This window comes from Cladophialophora immunda, assembly GCF_000835495.1.
Source record: "Cladophialophora immunda strain CBS 83496 unplaced genomic scaffold supercont1.7, whole genome shotgun sequence".
NCBI lineage: Eukaryota > Fungi > Ascomycota > Eurotiomycetes > Chaetothyriales > Herpotrichiellaceae > Cladophialophora > Cladophialophora immunda.
The window spans coordinates 1,115,505-1,133,860 of NW_015622547.1; the positions used below are offsets into that span (position 1 = coordinate 1,115,505).

At 52.3% G+C, this 18,356-nt stretch overlaps 3 protein-coding genes across 4 annotated transcripts; 2 read left to right on the plus strand and 1 right to left on the minus strand.

The window, feature by feature from the left end:
• Nucleotides 1–215: 215 nt before the first annotated feature.
• On the plus strand, nucleotides 216–1,211 carry PV07_11178 (uncharacterized protein; the record flags this gene model as incomplete). The annotated part of the gene is made up of 1 exon (XM_016398588.1): nucleotides 216–1,211. The coding sequence occupies one exon, from the start codon at nucleotides 216–218 to the stop codon at nucleotides 1,209–1,211; it is 996 nt and encodes a 331-aa protein (XP_016243150.1).
• A 1,465-nt stretch (nucleotides 1,212–2,676) lies between these two features.
• PV07_11179 (uncharacterized protein) lies at nucleotides 2,677–4,385 on the plus strand (the record flags this gene model as incomplete). Its single annotated transcript, XM_016398589.1, has 7 exons — nucleotides 2,677–2,744; nucleotides 2,804–2,984; nucleotides 3,040–3,313; nucleotides 3,382–3,663; nucleotides 3,731–4,013; nucleotides 4,100–4,107; nucleotides 4,214–4,385. 7 exons carry the CDS (start codon nucleotides 2,677–2,679, stop codon nucleotides 4,354–4,356), a joined length of 1,239 nt encoding a protein of 412 aa, XP_016243151.1. The 3' UTR covers nucleotides 4,357–4,385.
• An 11,246-nt stretch (nucleotides 4,386–15,631) lies between these two features.
• Nucleotides 15,632–18,001, minus strand: PV07_11180. Of its 2 annotated transcripts, none has more exons than XM_016398591.1 (2): nucleotides 16,646–18,001; nucleotides 15,632–16,520 (listed from the first exon to the last, which is right to left on the minus strand). In XM_016398591.1, the coding sequence occupies exons 1-2, from the start codon at nucleotides 17,503–17,505 to the stop codon at nucleotides 16,322–16,324; spliced, it is 1,059 nt and encodes a 352-aa protein (XP_016243153.1). In that variant the 5' UTR covers nucleotides 17,506–18,001; the 3' UTR covers nucleotides 15,632–16,321. The 2 variants fall into 2 exon arrangements, with proteins under 2 accessions (XP_016243153.1, XP_016243152.1); XM_016398590.1 differs by having other exon boundaries at nucleotides 16,581–18,001.
• Between the last annotated feature and the right edge of the window lie 355 nt (nucleotides 18,002–18,356).

Here is an 18,356-nt window from a genome sequence, read left to right on the forward strand (position 1 = left end):
AGACTCGAGACCTTAGCCTAGGTACCGTCGACTAATCGTCGATTTGCTCCCGAAAATCCAGTTTCGTTAATAGCCCTCGTTCATTCTCAAGTCGGTTGTTTTACTCGTACGGTTGAGTCATCATCCTATGTACACCTGCGACCTCTGCCAGAGCGTGTACAAGAGCAGGAACACACTCACTCGCCACCTACAGAACCATAATCTCCACCAGAGTCATGTCTGACATTTGCAACCGGGTCTTCTGTCGAGCGGATATTCTTAATCGGCATCGCTTGTTGCATGCGCCAAAGTCACCACGTCCAACGGCGATTGTGAACTCGAGAATTGGACTAACGGCCGTCGCGTGTGATGCCTGCCGCCGCTCCAAGACAAAATGCGACGGACAGCCCACTTGCAGTAAGTGTGCTCACCAAAGTCGACAATGCCGGTATTCTGCAAGTCGAAGATTTCAAGTTTCAACAAGCAAAGAAACCCGAGATGTTACCCAGATAGGATCATGTGCTTCTCGGGGACAGAAGAAATCCATGCTCTTCGATTTGTTCGAGACTGCCTTGCTGGACGGTCGGTCTAGCTCGGTCGTCAAAGAAATGCCTCTGTCCGGAATCGATGACATGTCGACCCATCTCGGGCAGGATCAAAACACATTGGTGGCTGCGCTTCTATCTCACCATGTGGCGCTATTAAGGTTCCACGCACCTTTGGAAAACTTCCACCGCATTCCTGTTGATAACAGTAAGGCTCGGGAGATCGATGACGGACTCATTGACATTGCTCAGAGCTGGGCTACAGACTCTGTTGCTACCTTGGCCATCGCGCATTCTTGTGCTATCTACACGATCACGCATAGGGCAGCCGCCGGAGCTCATCTGTGGACGGCGCCCCTTACTCGCTTGGCTCATGCTGCTCTTTACGACTCTGCTCTAGCTTTGTGGATCTATGTCGGCATGCACTCCTCGGCTTCCCAACATATCCAAGCTGAAAAGGCGGAAGACTTACCTTGCTTGCTGCGATCTCAAGCTGAGGGTGGATCTTTGCCACTATGCCAGGAAAATGCCTATGAAGCTCTGATGGATCTTGCACTGTTGTGTAAGAGGGTCAACAATGACGTGTCTAATGTCACATCGAAGTCAATCTGGAGTATGGCAGTCAATCCTTTCGCGGAATTGGTGAATCTGCGTAACGGAGGTGGTAGACCAGTCGGACTGCGATGATTGAAATCGAAGCCACTTCTCCGACACTTGTTGGCGATTAAAGCCACCTTAGGCCACCTTCTCCGATCCCGTCAGGCCCCGATCGAGCTAAAGTTCGCTGCCCCTTCCTCCAATACTGAGACGATCTACAACCCAATGTCTCCACCTGTCGATTGCGAGGACCAACGGTCCATTTTCTGAAAAGGAACAAATAGGCCATTCGTCCTCATGTACAGCCAAGTTAGACCTCAACGGAGAGCAGATCTGTCACGATGGCTGTGGTAGTCCCCAATCCAGTCGTCCTTCTGTTAGGAGCTGGGCCTAATATTGGTGACGCCGTCGTCAGGGAGTTTTCAGCCAACAAATTTCGTGTCGCAGCAGTATCGAGAAGCAGGGAGGAGGGTATCGATTCTGCAGGCGTCCTAAACATCACTGCCGACCTCAGCAATCCGGACGAAGTTCCAACCATCTTCACCAAAGTCGAGGCGTACTGGGGCGTACCGACTATTGTCATCTATAATGCTGCTGCACGCACGCTTCAGCTACCAAACGACCCAATGTCTACTTTCTCTCTCACACAGTATCAACATGATCACAACATTAATGTCGCGGGCGCTCTCATCGCGTGTCTTTTCGCAGTGAAAGGCTTCGCTAGACTGCCTCCATCAACGCCGAAGACGTTCTTCTACACTGGCAACAAACTACACGTCATGTCGTCGCCCCAAGCGCTGACGTTTGGGATGGACAAAGCAGCAATGGCTCATTGTATCTGGGATTGTGTCGTCGCCTATCGCGAAGCAGGATACAAATTCTACTATACGGATGAGCGATTGAGTGACGGGAGACCGGCACGCGAACTCATGAGTGGCGAGGTCAGAGCTAAGGCTATGCTTGCCCTCGTTGAAGAACCGGCTCAGCAGCCGTGGTATTATACCATCGTTAAAGGGAAAGGATACGTCAATTTTGAGGACTCGGATAAAGGTGCAGCGCGGAAGTGTGAAGCGGAATGATACACTACATCAATTTACTCTTCGCTCAAGTAAGTTGGAAGATATAGCATGGTACCCCCTACAAACCCCCTATTGGGGCCCCACTTCTAGAGCCTCGTGTCCCTTTTTGCCCATGCTCGTCCTGGCAGACTCCGTTGTGGCTGACAGCAGAACGTAAAGCAGTGTAGTTCGCTAGACAGAACCTTCGGATAGTACTCGATCGAGTGACCCGCCACCCGCAGCGAATGGATATGTTTTATTCAGAGCAGGCAGAGCCTTGCCTCGTTGGCAAATGTACTCGGCGTTTCCCCCAATTCGTTTTACCCCGCGGCCGGCAGCTGCACCAACATCCGAGGTTCAGCTTGGCCACAGCCGATTCAAGCCTAGGAACTTCAATCGACACAAACAAACAAAAGTCCGATCAGACATTTGCCCACGCTACTGATTCGTAATTGCAGGTTGGGCGAACAAACATCACTTGCGGCATCTGTATCGCCATGGCATCCCAACGTCTTTCCGCCGTCCTCTCCCACCTACCTTCTGCCTCCAGCGCGGTAGACAACATGTATGGACGGGACTGATGATTCGTTTGTGTCTCTCGGGGCTGACAGTGTGACGAACTAGCGCGAAGCAAAGTCCCGACGATGTAGTGATCACCCTCGCGATCAGGACGCCCATGTGCAAGGCCAAGAAGGGTGGCTTCAAGGACACGACGCTAGACGGCCTGATATTCAAGATTCTCGAGCAAGTACGACTCAGGAGCAACGTCGACCCGCGTCTTGTGGACGATGTCTGCCTTGGGAATGTAAGAGGCACTTCTTGGATTCGGAGAATGTCCGGGTGATTGATCTCCTGTACAGGTCCGCGACGGCAAAGCTGCGTACTATGTCCGGGCAGCGTCGCTTGCGGCAGGCTTCCCCAACACATCCGCCGCGTCGAGCGTGGCGCGCTTTTGCTCCTCGGGTCTGACGGCGACGCAATTCATCGCAAACGAAATCATAACCGGTACCATTGAAATCGGCGTCGTGGTCGGCGCCGAGACCCTGAGCGAAGGGAACGAGCGCCTGAGCCGGCCGTTCGTGGACGAGATCATGAATGGCAGCGATGACGCAAAGGACTGCATGTTGCCGATGGGTAAGTAAGCCCAGCACGAACTTCGGCCAGAAACGGGATCTGACGTACACCTTTTCCCGGATGACTAGGTGCAACCTCCGAAAATGTGGCCAGGGAATTCAATGTCACTCGGCAGCGGCAGGATGAGTACGCCGTTGAGTCGTACCGGCGAGCCGAGCTCGCGCAGAAGAGCGGCTGGTTCGACGACGAGATTGTCCCGATTACCGTCAAGAAGGACGGCAAGGACATCACGGTTTCTCGCGACGAAATCCGATGGGGCACCACGTACGACGGCATAAAGAACCTTCGCCCTGCCTTTCCGGAGTATGGGGACACCACGCATGCCGGCAATGCTAGTCAAGTTACCGATGGTAAGTCCCTAAAGAGACGTTCACTACAGATAGCGTATCCAGACTGATACCGCGTGCTTGTCTGCAGGAGCCGGTGCTTTGCTTCTGATGAAGCGGTCAAAGGCCTTGGAGCTGAACCAGCCCATCCTTGCCAAGTACGTTGGCACAGCCCTCGCCGGCCTGCCCCCACGCATCATGGGCATCGGCCCCGTCTTCGCCATCCCCAAATTGCTTGCCCGGTACAATCTGTCGCTTGACAAGGATATCGACGTGGTGGAGATCAACGAAGCCTTCGCCTCCATGGCGGTCTACTGTCGAGACTATCTCAACCTCGACTGGACGAAAATGAACCCTAGAGGGGGCGCTATTGCGTGAGTCTCCCTCTTTTTCGACCGTAACATTGTTTCCCTGCAACCCCTCCGTCAATCTTGGTCCCAAGCTAACGCATTTCTTGTAGACTTGGCCGTAAGTACTCCCATCAGTCTGTACCTGATGAACAAGGGCTCTTCCGAGGATCCACCCCTTTCCTCCCAATATTTGGTTCTTTGAGCACTAACATCCATGAAAATAGACCCCTTCGGATGCACAGGAGTTCGGCAGATAGTGACGGGTCTCAGTGAATGCAGGAGGAGAAAACGAAAGGTTTTGCTCACGAGTATGTGCCTGGGAACCGGAATGGGCATGGCGGGCTTGTTTGTGAACGAACAGCTTTAGACCTTGGTCCATGGGATGCAGATTCAGAGTGTCCATCTCAACGATACTCCCCTTTCACTCTGGGAGATTTTGATGGAATAACTACGCGTCGTGTGAATGGCGTGAGAGATCTCCAAAGCAGTCATGTTATAGAACAGGAAGAATAAAACTCTGGCACAGAGTGAAACATCATTCTCATATCGTCAGGAGGCGGGCGACTAGTCGGGTTGCCGTCCCACAACGACATTCTGTGCCTCCCTCCAAAGTTACTATTTCAAAGGAGTGATTCGGACGATGCTCACAGTGACTGGGACGATCTGCAGACATGTTCACACACTGTCGGCGGCCTCAATGTGGACGACTTGGACCCGCTCGGGCTTCTTCTCTCCGTAGACGACTTCCTCGGCCTGTTCGCGTGCAATGATGACATTGTCGCAGACATAGGTGGAAAAATCCCTGGCAGAGATTCCCTTGTCGAACATCTCTTCGATCTCTTCCAGCGTTCGCCCACGGACCTCGGGCACAAACAGGTACACGAAGACGATGGCCACGACACAAGACCCGAACCAGATATACCCTGTTGAAAAGAATGGTCAGTACTCCAGTGCGCGCAGCGAGTAGAATTACAGCCCACTCACCATATTTCCCACCCCAGTTCAGCTCGCTGGGGTTGATGAAGTACGGGGCGGTGAAGGCGGTGAGCCATGCAAAGACGAAGCCCGAACCGGTCGAGATCCCCGAAGTGTAGGCGCGCAAATTCTGCGCGGGGATTTCTCCGGCCACGAGATAGGTCATGGAAGTGACTCCAAAGTTGAACCCCCAGAGGTAAAAGGAGAACAGGAAGATGACCACCTTCCCGTACGCCTTGGAGTACCGCACGCTCGAAGGCGTGGACACGATGCCGAGAAGCAGCATCGAAATCGCGCAGATGGTGGTTCCAATGAGCAACATTGTCCTTCGGCCGACGCGGTCGATGAAGAAGTAGGAAGTGCACTGGCCCAAGACACCGAGGAATTGACACATGATGATCCATCTGAAGGGACTCTCGACGCCAACCTGGAAAGACGCGAGCAGTCTCGTCAGCATATTTCTTGGGCGAAAAAGACAGAAGCGGCTGCGACCTTACCACGGTGAAGAAGTACGTGGCAAACGCCATCACAAACATACCGCCCATGGCGGGATTGATCAGGCCGATGCCACAGCTAATGAGGCTGCGTCGAATGTTGCGGCTGCGGAGCATGTCGAAGAGAAGAATCGACGACTGGTTTTCAATCTCGTGCATGGCGTTCAGTTTCATTTCCTCGTATTCCTGCCTCAGCGCGAGCTCGTCATATGCGCCGTTCCGCATCCAGGTGATAGATTTCAGAGCTTGTTCGTTCTTCCCGTGCAAAAGGAGCCAGCGCTGAAGATGCCGAACTCAGTAACCACGCAGTGCCTGATGCGGGAAACGCAAGACTTACCGGGGATTCTGGGAGAAATGGCAGGGAACCGAAGATAATCACCGGAATGGCGTAGAGCGTGTACAGGGGAATTTGATAGGCATGTCGATTGTGGATCTTCTCCGTCGAATTGGTGATGACCTGACGACCAAGATCAAATCAGCTTCCCTTCTACCAAGCAATGGATTCTGCAACTTACATATCCGATGGCAGTCCCCAGAGTAACCCAGCAGGAGCAGAAAGCATACCCGAGGCCTCTAAAGTAGGGGGGCGCCATTTCCACGACGTACAGGAAAGTGAAGCTCATCAAGATCCCGTTCGAAAGGCCCGTAATCAGTCGAGCAAAGTACAAGGCTCCCATGGAAGTGGTCACGATCTGTATCGTGACGCCGACGATCAAGAGGGCACATCCTGCCATGAGGGAATGTCGGCGGCCGAGATAGGTGCCTATCAGTCCAGTGCAGCAACTCGCGATAAACGAGCCTAAGAGCATGAAAGAACTGATGATCTGTTGAGGGACTGGCTGTGGGCCAGTCAGCAGAGAAATCAAGCCATCCGACGAGGAGGGAACGAACCCGGATGTTCCAGCCCGTCGGAACCCTGGGATCTTCGTAACCAAACACCTGGAGGAAGCCGACCATCGCTTGGAATCCACCGATTTCGCCATTATCGAATCCATACTGCAAGCAGAAGTTAGGAATGTGCTGCCTCGTAGTATCCAAGGTAACGTCCTTACCTCAAGAAGAGAAAATCCCACGAGAATGGTGAACCAGATGAATCTGATGTTGGCCCAAACGCTGGTATTTCTCTTCCCCACATGTTGCGTATCAGTCGGGTCGGCCATGGAAGAAGACTCTCGCTGTGGAGCGGTGTGTCGCTGTACCTATTGCAGTGGCGGTGATTCGAGAACGAAAGCGTCAAATTCAACAGTGAGGAAGGGTACAACGCGGTCATTCGATATACAGGCGGGTGGCATGATCAATATATGAATATTCCTCAGGGCAGAACGGGAGCATAGTTTTGGAAGCTACCTCTTCCCGAGATTTCGGTGTGCATACTTGAGAACCGTTCCGGGGCCAAGCAGAAGACCTGGGGTCCAGACAAAGTCCAAGAGAAAACGCGGGGGAAGCTTAACCCGAATCTGAGAGGGCGAAATACCCCAAGACCTCAAAGCTGTAGCCAGTAGGCATCGTCTTGGTGCGCATGAGAACGGTGAAAGTATAAGGATAGCATAGAGGAAGGATGATATTCGTAACGGACCCGGAAAGAGCGCGAGGAAAGGAAACAGAGATGCCGAGCATCGGATCCTATATCGCCGACGCTAAAGATCGGAATATGGATTACGGGGAAGCTGAACAAGGCTTCAGCCAGCGTTGGACAATTTCGACTAGTCAAGCCTCTTCCCTGGGGCTTTCTTCTTCGGAAGATATGCGTTTCATGGTAAAGCTGCTGGGCAGGAGGCTAAGAAAATGCACGATTCTGTATTTGCCGGTTTTGCCATTCAGCCTAGAGTCAATCACTGTTACTCTGGGCCAAAGGCTGAATCTGTAAAGACTATATTTACTCCTCTATGGACTCTAGGGCGCCGTTTCCTAGGCTTCTATCAACATTTCTCCAACCTGTTTCTGCGATTTAGGCAGAGAGGCTCTACGAGATGGACGCCAACCTTCCCGCACCATTCAACCTAAGTCACATTCCCGGCGAGATCGAAACGACCAATAAAACTCTGAGTCTTTGGTATAATGCGATCCAAGAAAAGCCCGCTGTCGAATATCTGCCACCCGGAATCTCGAGAGAGACGTTTTTGCTCATTCTCAAGCGTTTCCAAGAAGTATTGGGAGAAGATGCTGTGATAGTTGGTGACGAACTCCGGCTGAGCTACGCAGACCCCTTCTCCATGAATGAGGATGAAGCAGAAAAGCGCGGAAGCTCCTGTGCAATCCGCCCAACAACTGTCGAGCAAATCCAAGCCATCGTTAAGATCGCCAACGAATACAAAATCCCTCTCTGGACAGTCTCCCGGGGGAAGAATCTAGGCTATGGTGGACCTGCCGCACGGGTCAAGGTACAAATGCGATCCTGCCAGGGGGGAAATCGTGACCGGAGCTGATGTTTAAGCAGGGATCTGTCATCCTGGACTTACAGAACATGAACAAAGTCCTCGATATCAACGACAAATATTCTTATTATACCGTCGAGCCTGGCGTGAGCTTCTTCCAACTTTACCAGGCGATCAAAGAACAGAAGAAGGACATATGGTGTTCTGTGCCAGCGCTTGGCTGGGGCAGCGTAGTTGGAAATGCCCTGGACAGAGTAAGTCGTCTTGCTCACAAATCTTTCATTGAATGCGTCGCTGACACAATACATAGGGCTGGGGATATACTCCTCACGGCGATCATTCCAATCAAATTTGCGGAATCGAAGCGGTGTTGGCGGATGGCAGCCTTGTCAGAACTGGCATGGGAGCTCTCAAGGACTCGAAATCCTGGCCTCTCTTCCGCGGTGGCTACGGCCCGACTTACGACCAGATGTTCAACCAGTCGAATTTTGGGATAGTGACGAAGCTGACGCTCTGGGCTTCTCCCGCGCCGGAAGGTCTAATGCTGTGTCACATTGATGTGCCTGAGGAACGCGACCTGAAGGATCTGGTTGATATCTTTCGCGAACTTTTACTCCATGAGAAGATCCAAAATCATCCCGTCATTGGAAACATCATTAGGGAGATCTGCAGGAGAGGGCCACGGAGTCAATGGTATGATGGTCCTGGTTCTATCCCTGACGACAGGCTGAAAGAGATTCAGCACGAGCTCGGGATCGGATTCTGGGATGCAATCTTTGGGCTCTACGGGCCCAAAGAGATCATTGACCACAACTACAAAGCTTGTCAAGAGGCATTCAAAGCTATAAAGGGTTCCGTCCTCACGGGGACAGCGTACTATCCGAAGGGGAAGAAATACTTGGCTGCCGATGACATTCCCTACGACCTTCAAGCCGGGGTACCCAGCATGGCACCGCTTAGGACGATTGAATATCGAGGACTGGATGGGTAGGTTTACGCCAAATGTTCGAGCCATTTGGAAAAGTTCACTAACCGGATTTTCCGCAGAGGGCACATCTCATTCTCCCCAGTCCTGCCCAGTGATGGCCAGGATGCTTTGGACTTCTATCATGTTGCCAAATATAGGTGTGCACAGTACGGGTTTGACTTTGTTGCTGGCCTTCACCTCCATCTCCGCCATCTGACCCATATCAACATGATTCATTTCGACCGACAATCACAGCAAGACAAGGATGCCGCAAACAATTTATTCGTCGACTTGGTCCATGACGCGCGGAGAGCCGGATATGGAGAGTACCGAGCACATGTTGAGCACATGGACTTGGTGGCGGACCAGTACGACTTCAACGAAGGTGCATTGATGCGGCTAAATGAAAAGATCAAGGATTGCTTAGACCCGCACGGCATATTGAGCCCAGGAAAACAGGGGATTTGGCCAGCAGCCTACCGCAAGGCTAAGAGTCAGGATTTCTCGAGTGGTGACAAGGGGGACAGTGGCACCAGTCTTTCCGAGGGCATTTCGGCACCAGCTGAGTTAAGAAGTCATATTTGACAACTATTAAGAGGTAGCTTAAGATATCAAACGAATAGAGGCGCCGATGATTATTCACAGCCCAGCGGCTTTTCTAGTCACGTCTGCAGCACATCTAGGAACTGAATAGTCCACCTTGTTAAACTGATAGGCCATTGGCTCCAAGTGATCTGCCCCTTCATCGCTCAGATATTCGGCCATATGTCACTGGAGCAAGGCCCCGGCCCCCGGGTTCCCTCATGCAGTCGTATAGATTTCGACTCTCACGTCCTTGCTAAAAGAGATTTTTGGAATTGTCGCTACGTATGATGCTTGCAGAACTATCATTGCGTCGACTATCCTATGAATTCGCTCCAATACATCCGACGGCGCTTTAGAACTGTCAAACCGACATTTTTGTGATACCACGTCAGCAGCCACAGCCTTGTCGAATATGACTATCGGCGAAATGGTTCCGATGGAAAACCCCGATGTCACAGTGTTATCCAAGACGAGAACTTTAATACATCGAATCCGGAGACCATCCCAATGATCCCAAACCTTAGTCCAGAGCCTGGATCTATATTCCCTGGCTTAATGAATCCGATCAGAGTTCTCGAGAGGATTGGCCCTCGGCCCGGTTCACATTGTGAGGGACATTGACGTCTCTGCTCGTAGGTTCAAGCAGCAAACTATGAAACGAACGTTTCACGAACTCTACTCCGAAGAATCATGTAGTCGACTAAGTGATATATGTCTCTTCTGCCCAGAAAACATATCATGTGGCCGGCGAACCCAAGAACTAGTACCAAGCGCGCAACACATCTTTCACCTTCAGCATGGACACCTTGCCTTCAAACTTACAACTCAGCAGCTCGGCCGCGATTGCGGGTATCCTGACACATCTCCTATATTTCATTCGAGGAGAACACCATGTTCATGTAAGTCACAGTCGCCCGCTGGTGTGTTGTTCCATTGACAAATGCTTGTATGCGTTTCAAAGGCGCCGAGAATCGTCCAATTTTACATCTTTTTGACCACTATTCTGGCCGGATTCATATACCGAACGACGGGATATGATATATTGACCACTGCCATCGCAACCAGCATTGTCCTATTGTCGTACCTCGCAGGCCTATTGGGCAGCTTGTTCACGTATAGGGCGTTCTTCCACCGCCTGAGGGACTTCAGCGGGCCGTTCCAGGCACGATTGTCAAATCTCTACCATGCATCACTGCTGAAGAATTCGGACAACTATCGCATCATCACTGAGATGCATAAGAAATACGGGCCTGTGGTGCGAACCGGTAAGTCAAGTACAGACCCGGAAAAGAGTTTAACATTACTAAGAGACATCTGCGACAGGCCCAGCAAACCTGTCCGTCAACATCCCCGAAGCGGTCCAGCTAGTCCTCGGGTCTGACTCGAAGTGCTCGAAGACTGCTTGGTACGATGCCTCGCTTCCCCTAGTCAATTTGCATACCGCCCGCGACAAGAAAGTCCACGAACGTAGACGCAAAGTCTTTTCAAAGGCCTTCTCTCCCAAAGCCCTCATTGAATACGAGTCGCGAGTCTCGGTACACTCGGAGCTGTTCTGTCGTGCCATTGCTGGGATGAAAGGTCACCCATTTGACGCGACACGCTGGTTCAAATATTTTGCATTCGATGTCATGGGGGAAGTCGGTCTTAGTGAGAGCTTTCGAATGCTTACCGAGGAAACCAATCGCTGGATTCCCGATCTATTAGAGGACGGCATGTCCGATATTGCCCAATTACAGCCGATCCCTTGGGCAACGATCTTGCTTCATCGCCTTCCTCTTATCGCACATGGGCCCAAGAGATTCCTGGAGTTTGTCACGGAGCAAGCGAAGAGGCGAGCACAGGTGAGTGACCTACGTTGCAATGTGAAGTCCAGTGCAGCGAAAACTGACGATGCACTGTAGAGATCGGATGTCAAGCCTGACGTGCTTTCCTACCTTGTCGAGGCGTACGAGCAAAGCGAAAAGAAGGATATAGACTTCCAGTGGTACAGAGGAGACACGCGTCTTGTGATCGTGGGGGGTTCAGACACTACGGCAGCGACCTTGACCTACATCTTCTACCACCTAGCTGCTGATCCCTCCCAGATCACCAAGCTTCGGGCTGAGCTCGAACCGCTGCTGCAAGGAAGATCTGAGCTTGATCCTAAGGACGTTAATGCCGCGAAACATCTGAATGGTGTCATTCACGAGGCTCTGAGACTGCATCCGCCAATCCCGTCAGGCTTTCCTCGCTTGACTCCCCCAGAAGGTATCACCATCAACGGCACGTACATTCCAGGAAACACTACTGTTGTCCTTCCACTTTGGACAATGGGGCGCTGTAAGTCTCTCCTTTGCTCAGGCCGGATCCATGCTGAATATACTGCGTTAGCCGAAGAATGCTATCCTCGAGCAAATGAGTTTATACCCGAGCGCTGGTACTCTCAGCCAGAGCTTATCAAACATAATGTTTTTGCCCCGTTTGGCCTCGGTAAGTTCTGAAATTCGATGTTAACCCCATGGACCGAGGAACATGACCAGAAATCGCTGATCATCACGCAACAGGGCCATATGGTTGCATTGGTAAACACCTTGCGATGATGGAGATTCGCAACATGATCGTCCACATTCTCAACAGCTTCAACGTCATTGAGCTTGCTCCTGGAGAAGATGGCTATCGTTTGTTGCATGAGTCGAAAGACCATTTCACCATCGGTCTTCAACCGCTGATGATGGTCTTCGATAAGGAACAACGGGGCCAGCACAACGGCGATGTTGTCAAGGGTGGTTAAGCAGAGGATCTCATTCCCTAAATCCCAAGTCGACGCCGATGTGGGCAAACACGGGTGTCCAAGATATAGCTCCAAGCACTGCAATGCCAGTATTTGGCTAATATTATATATCATACTTTGTGCTTAGGATAGAGACGCGGGAGAATTTCCCCACCATTTCAACCTTGAACTACATCGTCCTGCCCCCTCGTTCCCTTGGCTCTCTTGGTGGGGTGCCAGGGTGCCACGTTCGTGGTCCACACCGAGATGGCAGCCCGGTCCGGGGTGCATTAGTTGCCCGTGGGGGGATTTAAAAGTGTGCGTTTCTTCTGCCGTCTCAAGTTCAGCGGCTGGAAGTTCAGCGAGTGGCAACAGACCTTCATGTTCTCGGCCAGTAGCCCTTGCATTCTTCTGCAAAAATCTCTCCACCAGAAAGGACTCGGAAATCCAGTTGAACCCAGCCTCCTGATCACTGTGTTTCATGAATTTTGCTCGTCCTCGTTTCGAGTGCCATGGCCACTACCGCATCTCCATCCTCTGCATTCGCTCAGCAGCGACAAACTCCGCAACAAGACGATTCTACCAGGCCAAAGAAGAGGACGAGGCAGAGTTGCGATGCATGCAAAAGCAGAAAGACAAAGGTCAGTCCTTACCTACTTCTACTGTCTCGGAAGGCGGTATTTTCACTAACATTAGAGCCAAGTGTGTCCCTCAAGGTACAACAAAATCCAAGGACGAAATTCTCAATCCGACCAGGTTTGCTGACAGGTTTACTCTCTCCAGGCTTAGATGCGTGTAGATACTGTGCCTCCATGAATATTCCATGCTCGGCAAGCGTACGTCCTCGAAAAAGACCATACTACAGAGTGTCTGAGGAAGAGTACGAGTCTTGTATGCGCCTGTTACGGCATTTCGTCCCAACGGGGGACCTCAGTCTAGAGAACGTCAAATCTATGCTAGTCGAGGTGGAACAGAGATCCGAGCCTGGCATATCCAGTCATACTGTCCCAACACACCAATCCAACTCGACACTGTCGAACAACGAACTAGTGGAAACGGAAGAAAATGTGATCCTCCAAGAGGAAAAAGGTTGCATGTACCTTGACCCTCGCGGGAAGTATAGTAAGTTACGTGAATCTGGCTTGAAAACTGTGAGGACCGCTCTGAAGTGTTCTCTGCAGGATACGTAGATGCGGATTCTTCGCTCAGATTCGATCATGCCGCTCTTATAGCTCGACAACCTCATCTCGCGGAAACCACAACAACAAAACGCGATGCAAATGTACTGCGTCCTTTCATTACTACCCTCATGCCCCCATCGCCGGAAACTGTGGGGAGCTTCCGCGCCGTGGAGGACTTGGATACCGTGTACCTGCCAAACCGCGAGACCTGCTTGCGATACGTCACCAAATTCTTCGAGCAGGTTCACGCCATTTACTGGGTGTACTCTCCTGAGCAGTTCTACATGCTTCTTGACCAAACGTTAGAGAGCGGAGGCTCTGAAGCGAGCGCTTCTTGGCTTTGCTCCCTGTACTCCATCTTTGCCATTTGCTCGATGCAGCCAACAGTCCAAGAAGACCGAGAGGATGTGAAATCCTCCGAAGATTACCTTCGCATGGCAAGAGAGTATGGGAACCGAGCGGCTGACGAAGCTGACATCGGAAGTGTGAAAGCTTTGGTCCTCATGGTATACGAGTCAACTGCCTTAGTGCTTCACAGCCAGTCTAATGATATTGACAGAGTCTCGCCCTCAATGCATCATTCCACAGTGTCATCGCTTATTGCACCCTTGGCATGACCATCAGAATCGCATACTCGCTTGGCCTCCATCGAAATACGGCACACAAGTCACTGGACTCTGTGGAGAAAGAACGTGCTCGGCGGCTATGGTGGACGCTATATCAACTTGACCAAGAAGTTTCCAATCAGCTTGGCCATCCATTCGCGATAGTGGACGAAGCCATCTGCATCCAAACGCCATTTGCATCTGAAGAAGTAAGTTGATCCCTTTCCAGCATCTCAGGCCCAATATTTACGCTAATATTTTAGATTCTTGATCCAGGGCGCAACACGCCCTTGGGCTACCAGGCCGTCTGCATATCGCTGATTAAATTGAAAAAGAAAATAAGCCAGACATTATATGTAACTCCTGCCCAGACAACACGCAGGGTTCGCTTCCAGCAAGTCACCAGCTGTATCGCCTCCTTGTATGAATGGCATGCTCAAGTCCCATCCCATCTCCGCTGGGGCTCGTCGTTGGCGCCATCACATCTGAGAGCAGTGTCCGTCCTGCATCTGCGATACTGGATCACACTCGTCCATGTCACCCGGCCATTTCTCTTGCATTCGGTAACCCGGTCGGCGGAGCTGCGCAACTCTGTCAAGAAGAAGCGATACGACGATTTCAGCAGCCTATGCACCGAGGCTGCAGAGAATGCCATCACCATTCTGAAAGCGAGGCACGAGGAGCGAAACCTTTCGAGCCTGATGCTGTTTGACAGTGGATGCATCCAGGAACTGGTCCAAGTCTTCCTCCTGGCCGAGGAAAAGGTCGGTAGAGGGATCTACAGCGCGAACCTGGAGTTCTGCCTCAAGGCCATGCGTGCCATGGAAGCCGTGGGCTGGTGCAAGAGAATCCTCCCGGATCTCGAAACCTTGCTCCGAAACACCATCACAGTGGACAACGTCGGGGACGAGGGCCGAGAATCAGCTTCCCCGGTAAACAAGACACGAGACCCTATCACCACTACGACTACTGCAACAAGAGCCCGACCATTGCAAGATTACGGGTTCCATGGATCCGGCCTATTCGGCGACCCGGCTGCGTTCGATGCCGCATTGAATTCATTTGAGGATTTTGAGCTGTAAGTCCCCTCCGACAGTTTACGATGATGCTCCTGACGACGGATGAAATCCCGGGTGTTCGAGGACTGACATGTCTCAAAATATACTAGGAACATTGATCCGACGCAATCGGACCTCCTGGACACTTTGAGCCTGGATCTGGGGACATTTCCTTCAGGTGACTGGAATGCTTTCCCCTTGTGAGGGATGTAGTTAAAGTCAAAGATGGATACTTCGAGGATCAGGCTTCCCAGCCTTGCCTGAGCGTACAGGGTAGATAGCACCGCAGCCAGATGCGACCCGAGGATGTGGGCGGTTCGGATTTCCAGCTAGACAATCTGGCATTCGGATGATATTCTTTGAACCCTGAGACTTTCCGAATCTCGGGGGAAGGAGGTATAGAGAATTGTCCAGACCGCTCGCAAAGCTTGTGGAATGCCTTCACGGAAAATCCATCGGCGACAATGATTCCGATGGGGTTGCGAGGCTAAAACGCCCCGTCGCTGCTTATACTTCCGAGCACTGAGCTGGCCGAGTTGAGCCCACTTACCATGGACTAGGCTCGCTGTTTGTGGGACCAGTACCGTACCTGCCGAGCCAAGTTACAGGTAGCTGTGGGTAGCATCGAGCAGTGCGGTACAGGTAGGGTAAATCGACGGTAGCCCTTGGTAAGAACTGTTTTCTTCTTGTGGTTCTTTCGAACGCCTATGTCTGACATCCTCACGTCAGGTAGTACGATACATTAATCTCGTCCGAGGATCACTCAATGCCCGTTCAGCCCGTTCACCTGCCCATTTGACTCGGTAGCTCCATGCCCATTCGTACCTGCAGCCTCCTTCAATTGCCACGGGAGAGGCCGGTCCGCCGCCTTCACCGGTCCCAGATCCCCATCGGCACCCCTACGTTCTCGCCAGGCCTGGATCTCGCTCTGATCAACCCAGTTACCGTGCAAACCGAGCTTCAGCGCAAATGGCAAATGAACGATGGCAAGCGGGCCCGCAGCCAAATTATTCGAGGCGAAGATCACAATGTCGTTCCGTAACACGTCCAGATGGTTCAGCAGCGCGATGATCCACCCCTCTCCTTCCTCGCCTCCTCGCTTCGGGATGTATGTCGGCTCTTGGAACGTACACGTGGGGCCGGCGTAGAAGACGTCGCTGAAGCCCTTGTCCTTCCAGGTGAAATGCCCGAGACAGTTGAACAGCCCGCCGACAGGGACGCCGCAGAGCTCCGCGTCATATGGCCGGCTCGGGTCGATGAGGCACTGCCAGAAGTGGTTGTATTTCTGGGTCACGAGGCGGTCGTCGATGCGGGAAAACTCCCCCGGGAGCGTGTCGAGCTCCTCAAACGGTTCCACGGACGAGCCGCTCTTGGCCTTTGGGTCGAAGATCCAGCGCGTGGTCTTGTTGATGAGCTTCGGAATCGTCACCGGCTTGTCGACGGGAGGGAAGAAGAAGAAGACATTGCCGTCGGCGACAGTCAGGTCGAAGACAATCTGGCCATTCTCGTCCTCGTAGCACCCGGCAGTGTGGCCTTGGAACGCTATAGTATATGAAATCAGCATTGGGGATTCAAGGAGGGGATGGGGTTTCCGAGCAATACCGTTCCGCGATCGCAGCCAAATAATATCCTCAGGCTTACCACCACGACGAGGCACTATGCCATACATCTGATCCTCTTCGGGGTCCCATGCCCAGTGGTTCTCTCCGTTCTTCAATCTTTCGGCGTCGCATTTCAAAGGTGTCATGGGGAGGACGAGGTAATTCTCCGAGATGCCGCAGTCGTGAATGATGCCGCAGAATGGCGCTTTGTACCAAGCTTCCTCCGTCTTGAATCCGTCCGGGCTGATGGTGTAGACGACTATATCGCAGGATCCATCGTTGCCGTTCCCGCCCGCTTCGTAGCCGTAGCATACCATTTCGCCCGTCACGGGGTCGAACTTCGGGTGGGCCGTGAACGTGGGCGACAGAACTTGGCCCTCGAAATCGTATCGGCCGATCGTATCCAGTGTCTCGGGGTCCATAGCATATGCAGGTCCGTCCTCCTTTGTCGCCAGCAGCATGCCGCGCCAGAAAAACACGTTCGTGTTCGCCGCGGTGCGAATGACCCCTTTGACCACTTCATTGTCCGTGTAGGGGTTGCGGTATCTGCCAAAAAGCGCTCGGCCGGCCGCGGTCTCATGCCGATACCGCTCCGTGTGGACATAGCGCTGTTTGAAGTGGGCGTGGCCGTGCGAGATGCGGATGGCCGTTACGTTTCCGTCGCCGTTGAAATGGATGTCATCCTCGTAGATTGGGGGGTAGCGGTGATCCGGCTGGACGCGAAAGAAGGTGCCGTCTATCTCGGGCGGGATGCTTCCCGTGACTTCGAGATCGAAGATGTCGCCTTCGATGCGAGAGGCTTTGTTGATGCCATGAAAGACGTCGGTCGAGGGGAACTTGACGCGGTTCGGATCGATCTTGACCCCGTCTTTGTAAAGGCCTGAAGTATCCCTGATGGCTCCTGCTATGTCAAATATGTGCGCCATGGCGTCAAGATCGCCGGTCTCGTCGAGGTAGTGTGACGGTCTCTCCCACCGACCTTGAGAGACAGGCACCTATAAAGACATCCGTGAAGACAGGTCCAGTCCAGGAGGACATCCCTTTAAAGATCATCCATCTGGAAACGAAGACATCATGGTACAAAAGGATCCTCCCGATGTCATTTGTGGAACCTGCAATGGGCAGCAGGCTGGCCCTCAACTTTCGGATCTATAACCACCGAGGCTTTGTTGCGACGACTCAGGCCACTAATTTTGAGAATTCAGTGAGGGTGCATCTCGAGACTCTGCTTCGGCCCTGACGGTAGAACTCTTACCGCCCTACAGGCTGCGACAAATGTGATGCTCCCCAGACTCAAAGTCCAGGCTGTTTAATTTACCAATGGGGTGGATCTGAACCGTTGTTACGTGTTAAGCAGACTCGATCAAATGACCGGCTTACAGTACCACAAACTGAGGGAGAGAGCTGTTTTGGCAAAGCCTTTCGTCCAGATACCTGGCGACGGAGACAAAGGCGAATCCTCTGCAGTGTGACTCATCTGAAGAATTCATGTCTGCACCACTTCCCTTTGCAGTCGTAAACACTTACCATTTCAGTCCAAGCGCGGAGAAAACTAACCCTCCCTTTACGTGGTCTAGACGTCTTAATCTAACATCCGCCCCACTCAGGTGAGATTGGAAAAGATCTTAATAACGAGTTTGCTCGCACTGCAGCTGAATCTTCAGGATTGCAGCCGAGGATTTGTGCAGCACTAAATACTTGTCGCCGCGCGCTGTTTCGGGTTGGTCGACTCGCTGAGATGTTGGGAATCCAGCGTGAACTGGTTGGGCATTCGAAT